The sequence below is a fragment of the Haliotis asinina genome, chromosome 6 (assembly GCF_037392515.1).
Source record: "Haliotis asinina isolate JCU_RB_2024 chromosome 6, JCU_Hal_asi_v2, whole genome shotgun sequence".
NCBI lineage: Eukaryota > Metazoa > Mollusca > Gastropoda > Lepetellida > Haliotidae > Haliotis > Haliotis asinina.
The window spans coordinates 40,108,248-40,115,261 of NC_090285.1; the positions used below are offsets into that span (position 1 = coordinate 40,108,248).

The following is a 7,014-nucleotide window of genomic DNA, read 5'->3' on the forward strand; positions in this document are numbered from 1 at the left end:
TCACAATAATCACCAACCTCCCATCCACTACAGCAGACGTAAGGCAGAAAATGAGTCAAACATCACACAGACCGCAAGTTTATCAACCAAAACAGGTACGACAGACCATGAACCGAGCACCACAATATCTGTTCATCCAGTCCGGTTGATGTACGATTGGACATCGCATGCGGTAAGCGTCACAGATTCTTTCAGTACAGGATATGTTGACACCAACAGTCCATGATACAAATATTAAAATACCCGTCACTGTATTATTCAACATCGTAGATATACGATAGGCCAAACAAACACCACAGTAACTGTCTCTCAGTACATAACGTACATAGGCGGTACAACCCTGCACCGTAGGTCGATCAACCGTAGCCCGTGTCTTCAAACTCACAATAGGCGTTACATTTCTTTCTACAGGGCGTGACTGGTGAGTTCGGAGAGTCGCATATAAAGACATGACATAATATCCAAAGACATAAGAAGTACGTGTATCTAATACAACATAATCCTCGTCCATGTTTGCTCGAGCCACAGTCTCCATGGTAACTAGTCTGTTTGGGTTCTGGAAAGAGTTGAATGTTTCTTCTTGTAAGGAAACAGATGGAAGTCTGATCAGAAGAAGTGGGCGCGTGCTGAAGGGGATCAAAACCATACCTGTGGAATGTAGTCATGACAGTGAACATGTTGCTCACTGGAGCACTATCCTGATGGAATCGTAAGTGACTACCACTATTTGCTTCTCCTTCTGCCTTGCCTTTTGAAAGACATCCCTCGAAGCTGGAGGCCGTAGCAGTTTGTTGATGGAAGTGTTTCTTCCTTTGGTGATAGTGATGACAAATGCCTTCACTCATCATACGGTTGTTTTGCAAGTGGCGAATCCAGGTTTCATGATAAATGACAATTCGTTGTACAATTACGTCATGTGACTAAGTGCAACTGTCTCTTGAAATTGTTTGAAGCGGTCAGCTAATCGAACTAGTCGGCGGTTAAATGTTTTCCTTGATATCATTCACAGAAGGAACTTTGAAATCCTGGTGAAAATTTACTATGAAAAAAAACAGACATCACGCGACAACGATGGTGACAGCTATGTACGTAAATGTAATGATCACTCCGCTCTACTACATACATTTACATGCATGTACTATTTTTCTATTAGTTTATCTATTATTAACAACCTATCTTGCCAGGTGACTGGAAGAATTACGAAATGTTTACGAAATAACGTATCGTGCCGCAATGGTCTCGCAAATCATGCATCACGACTGACTACCTGACACTACTGAAAACTGTCACACATGCTGAACATAGACGGATGTTAAAGTGTTAGAATTTGATTTATTCATTCAACGTATCAATGGCACAACAGAGATTTCCCCCAGGCGTTATGTTTGCATAACAGCACACCAATAGGATACACATTGGGCATTCTTTAGGTGAACTTCCTCAGTACACCCGCTCAGTGTGAATGGGTGCTGGCTTTTGACAGAGGGTTAAATCTATTCAGATTATACTTGAGGCAATATTTATTTTGGAAACGTGAAACATTACTAGTATCGAAAATATCAGCGTACCCCGGATTGTGGCTGTATGTATCTATGTATGTGTATGTGTATGTGTGTGTGCGCGGGCGTTTGTGTATGCGTGGCTTGATTAATGTTCAGTATAAATACACGTTCATAGAAACGCCCTATGCTTGTCATTTTATGATGCATATATCTGTAAACCCCTACCCTATCCTCCACATGTGTTGATTAGAAACTACTGTAACAGAGTGACGCGGTTTCATAGTTGACAATGTCAGCTGTGCTTATTTCTTTAATACCGTCCAATTCGTGGTAGCTTTCAGAGTAATGCATACGTGAGAGGTGTCAGAGTAATGTCATATGTCACAGGTGTCACATGTAGACAGGTGTAATGACATATGTAACGATTTTCAGTGTAATGTCATACGTGTCCGACTAGTGCCATATGTGACAGGTGTCAGAGTGACGTCAACTGTGACAGACGTCAGAGAAGTGTCATATCAGACAGGTGTCAGAGTAATGTCATATCTGGACAGGTTTCAGAGTAATGTCATATGGTGATGTGTTTCATAGTGGAAGGACAACTCATGGATAAAGTAGGACGTCTTTACAAACGATGTCACAAAATGCACCTGGCCAGATTTTACCGTCAACTTCACTGGTAACGTGACAAAGGAAAACACGTTAATCAGTCGGCCGCTGAAGGCGAAGTCGTACTGCCTATCATCACAAACGTTCATGACATAGTAAGCAGCGCTGTCAGCAAAACCACGCACCAACAAAAACAGACATTCTCCATGCACGCTAATCATTCGTGGTTTTGCGCCAAAGCTTAGGGCGCTTCGTAGAAATAACGGGATTTCAGACTTCGCGATCAGTGAAAAGTTCACATCCATGTCACCCGAACACACGGACGGTAAGATGTGCCCCTCAAGCAACGTCTCCAGTCTTCCTTCCTTCGTGTTGACGTCCAAGGAATGATTGCTGTGGGATTCATGTTTCAAGGACACCGTTACATCCTTTATCAGTATAACGTTCTTTGTGGAAACGGCCCTTATTTCTAAATCCATCAACGTAACGCTTCGGCCGTGTTGGTGAGACTTACGCACATTAAGAAATCTTACACCGACTACTGGACGACAGCTGTTTCTAATCCTTTTTTCTGTCTTGATCCTGTCTTGTATGTAATTGTTCATGAAGCCCACCGCAGTCTCGGCAAATGCAGCCTGGATAGTATCGTTAGGATAGCGTAGTTGTCGTGACTCACATATAGGGAAACTAGGGGGTCTTACTCCGAGCTGTTCGGTTGAACGGAACGGGATTATGGATCTCAACAAAGATAGTCCCCGGTATCTGCTGGGAGAGCCTTCGAGTTTATTTTGATTGTCAGCAATCGGAACTGAAGAAATGAAATCTAAAATCGTTAGATGAATGTCGTCTACAGAAATCAATTTATCTCTGTTCTGAGCAAGAACTGCCAGTTTTCTTTCATTCTCAGAAGATGAAGGATAGAAAATAGTAAGAAAGGGATTTGAAGCCTGGGTTTGCATGAATAGCGAGTGGTCAAGTCGAGAGAAGGACGGGTTGCCCACGTCGCTCATCAGGAATACGATGGAATCAATGTCGGCGCGGATGACACTGTTGATTATGTCAGTAATAGCATCATCAGCTGCCTTTTCAGTAGAGAATTCCCAGTGCGTGTTTTCTAAAAAAGTCATCGTCAACAACCTGTTTGCTGCGGGAATGTCATTTACGCTGAATAAGCACTTTCGTAATTCTTCCAACTTTTGTTCCGGAGTATAGTCAGCCCCTTGATAAATAGAACATTGACAGTATGGAATGTCCGCAAATGGTTTTACTCGATCTTCATCAAATAAACACCCTGTGTTACTATCCTCTAAAATATGTTTCAAGTCAAGAGAACGATGATAATCCTCTTCTGATAAATCAAATATTCTTACATTGAATCCCTTCTGCTTTGCGATGTCAATGAGAGTGGGATTGGAATCATTTTCAGCAACATGCCCCTGAAGAAGAGCCCGAAGATTGTCATTGTCTTCCCACATAAGGCTCTGGTACTTAGAAAAATCTAACACTTTCATTCTATGTTGTGGTTTTGAGGTGACCAGCTCACTTAACCGCTTCATTCTGGCAAAAAGCTCCCACCGTGAGAGGAACCTTATATTGATTATATGGATGTTTTGGGGATATGTTGCTATGCTCCCATCATGGTGGCACTTGCTGCGATGCCGAATTATTACACTCTGCCAGTGATTATCTGCCATGGTTTTTGTATTTCCCAGGTCGCACATTACATCGATTCCACTTTTGTTGCTTCCTCGAAGACTTAAAATGTCCCCAAGAGCATCAGGCGCCACATCGTGTATGATATGGCTTGGGGATCCCATTTTAACCTTAAAATGAGAACAGATATTTGTCTTGCATGTAACCGACTCTCGTCCATCACAGGCAACTAGAACTGAACATGTGGCCAGTCTAGTCACATCACCTTGCTCATTAATGCCACTGTTATGTTTCCCTTGATCCGAGTCTTTATTAGGCTCCCGTGAAAGAAGCTTTAAAAGTCTCATATCGTCTTCGGACGGCGTCAGAACTTTACATGTCTCTTTAATTTGAGCTGACTTTTTAACTCTTTCCTTAACAGGGTTCACCGCCGAGGTGGCTTGACGTGATGGGACTCTCCACAGAGTCTGTTCATTATCCCCGGGGAGGCTCCACAGCAACGCTGAAAGTAGGCACGTAACAGCAACAACTAATACCACGACTCCTTTTAAAGACGACATCACTAGAATGCCATCTCCGAGGGCCGGCATGGCGAAGAGTTGGAAATGGTCGGCTGGGCGTTACAGTGACGACTATGGAAGATCAATATGGTTTTCATTCATCACAGTTGCATCCCGTTTTTGACACAACGGATCAGTTATTGGATGTTCTGTTGACAGTGGCTACCGATGTATCCCGAGGTGGCCTGTCTTTCTTCAGAGTTGATGGCGATTTATATCGCCACAGACGTCAAACTGAAAACAAAAACATGAGTGAGTGAATATAGTTTTAACCCGCTTTTAGCAAAATTACAGAGACATCACGAAAGAAACGCCGCTGGTTTAATTCGTTAAAGAGTGTAATATCTAGTTCTGGTATCCCCTGCCATAATATTGTTGGAACTACTCATTTCAAAAGAGTAGGTAGTTGTATGTGAAAATAGGAACATTGGTTATAGTAAAGCAAAGATATGTAGAGAATTGTTTGTAGAATCCATATGTCTCTCATCATTACTGCTCACATCAGTCCGGATATAGCTGGAATATTGCTGAGAGCTGCGTACACTAAACTGACTCACATAAATCAAGAGTATCTTTATGTCTGTTCTTAATAATCCGCGAGGACGGGTGTAAATTTATCAAAATTCCAGAAAACACAAGTATTCTAAAATACCAGAAAATACAAGTTGACCTATGACTGTGACATATGTCACATTTATGATACACTTTCTTAGGAAAGTAAAAAATCTACTTTATTATTATTATATCCTTGGTTGAGTCCCAGTCAGGCACCTATTCGCCAGCATCCAAGTCACCAGCTTAACCCGCTAAGCCACCATCCACAACTGGTATTTGCGTACCTTTTGTATCCCTCTGATGAGTGTAAATTGGCACGGCACCCACGGCCGAAAGCTATGATTACACAGAACCATTTGGAAAGTGGTCAAATGTAGCATAGGTCATACTTGGGATTACACTTTCTTAGGAAAGTGTAAATTCTAGTACTTTTTTCGGGTGGGGGTTGAGTCCCATCCGGGATTCGAACCCGCACCGTCAATGTTTGGCACTTAATCGTCAGTACACGAGCGCAGTTGCCTAACCCGCTCAGCCACCCCGACTTCTACGAAAATGGACATATGTCTGTCCGAAAACATTGTTCGATGGGCATGCAAGAAGTCTACACTTCTTCCACCCCTCAATTCCAGCCCCTAATACACATCAACCCTCCACCTAAGACACGCATACACATAGTAGATGTTCACTCCGAAATGGAAATACTTTTTCGGCAGACATGTTAGTCTGGAAGAGATAAGATTTTAAGTCACACTGGCAATATTTCACCCATTTCGTAAACTGTATTGTACATTGTAGATGCATGACATGTGGTGAGAAACATACATGATGTATTTGTCTGGCGTGGTGCAGCTGAAGGTTACATCCACAAATTGTCATACGTTGTCTCACAAGACGACAAAATGATTAAAGTTTCTGTTATGTAAATGTCTTTATGTGGCAGCTATGAATGTGAATACTCTGTGATTTTCGAGAGACACACAGAAGAAAAGTCTATCAAGTAACGGAATATCGTTTAAGGGCTTCTGTTCTTGCAAATCTACAACGTACAGGAAACAGACCAACCAGTCCCGGTAAATCATCTGCCGACAGAGACTCCCCAGAGCTTAATTACACAGAGGTGTACATTGCATTAAAGATTACCGGAGATCATTGACAACAAACAGGTTTTTAAAAAATTATAAGGAAGCATGTCCTTCCCTATCAACCAAACCCATCTACCATACACTTTTAGTACATTTTTGATGTTTGACACAGAGCACATTATTGTTGTCCTACGACATTGGTCGAACCTGTGTCGAGCAAATATAAGAGCAATTTCCAATACTATGTGCCTGTCATATTCAGATCTTATATTTCACAGTCTTCTAAGGGATTCTTCCCAAATGTTGTCAATGTAAAGATACTTCATAGCAAAAACGTCGCAAAACTATAGTCTCTGCATATACAGATAAACTGATGACAAGAAGTTGAGACTAAAGATACGATGTGCGGTCATGATGGACATCCAGTCATCGGAGAAAAAACAAAAACGCCCTTGAGCAGTTGAACTAGCGAACTGGATATCGGCGCTACACAAATGTCTCTAATAACAAGAAGGTGTGACCTTAATGATATATTGACGTTATTTTGGACCTTGTTGATGGTCCAGCAACCATGTGATCCATGGTTTAGGGTCCATTACTTTTCCAGCAATCTCAAGATCCAGAACCGCGACTGGTGACACAGTATCATAATCCCGAGGTCAGTCAAATATTGTCCAGTAATGAAGCAATGTTAATCCTGTGTATGAGAATACGTATTATGTAGAAGCTGATTTGGATGTTTCAACAGTTCATTTGTTTTAAGAATTGTTCACAGTTACGAAGCCAGCAATATCGCACAGTTCCTATTCTGAATTAGGTCCATTTCACCACAGTTGTTTCAATGACTATTCCCACATTCTTCAGGGCATAATCAAAACGGATATGTCGACAACCTAACTGTAAAAGTCAATTCATTATTAGATATAGCAGTGCTTGAGATACATATTTGATTTTGAACTAGATTTGTATAGGCACGACTGTATCATTCGGAGCGGATTTTGTATCACTCATACCTTTCAGCGGTAGATGTAAAGTGGAGACAACCCCTATAAT

At 41.7% G+C, this 7,014-nt stretch overlaps 1 protein-coding gene across 1 annotated transcript; it reads right to left on the reverse strand.

The window, feature by feature from the left end:
- Window positions 1–2,059: 2,059 nt before the first annotated feature.
- Window positions 2,060–4,354, reverse strand: LOC137286304 (uncharacterized). The gene has a single exon (XM_067818081.1). It carries the CDS (start codon window positions 4,352–4,354, stop codon window positions 2,060–2,062), a length of 2,295 nt encoding a protein of 764 aa, XP_067674182.1.
- Between the last annotated feature and the right edge of the window lie 2,660 nt (window positions 4,355–7,014).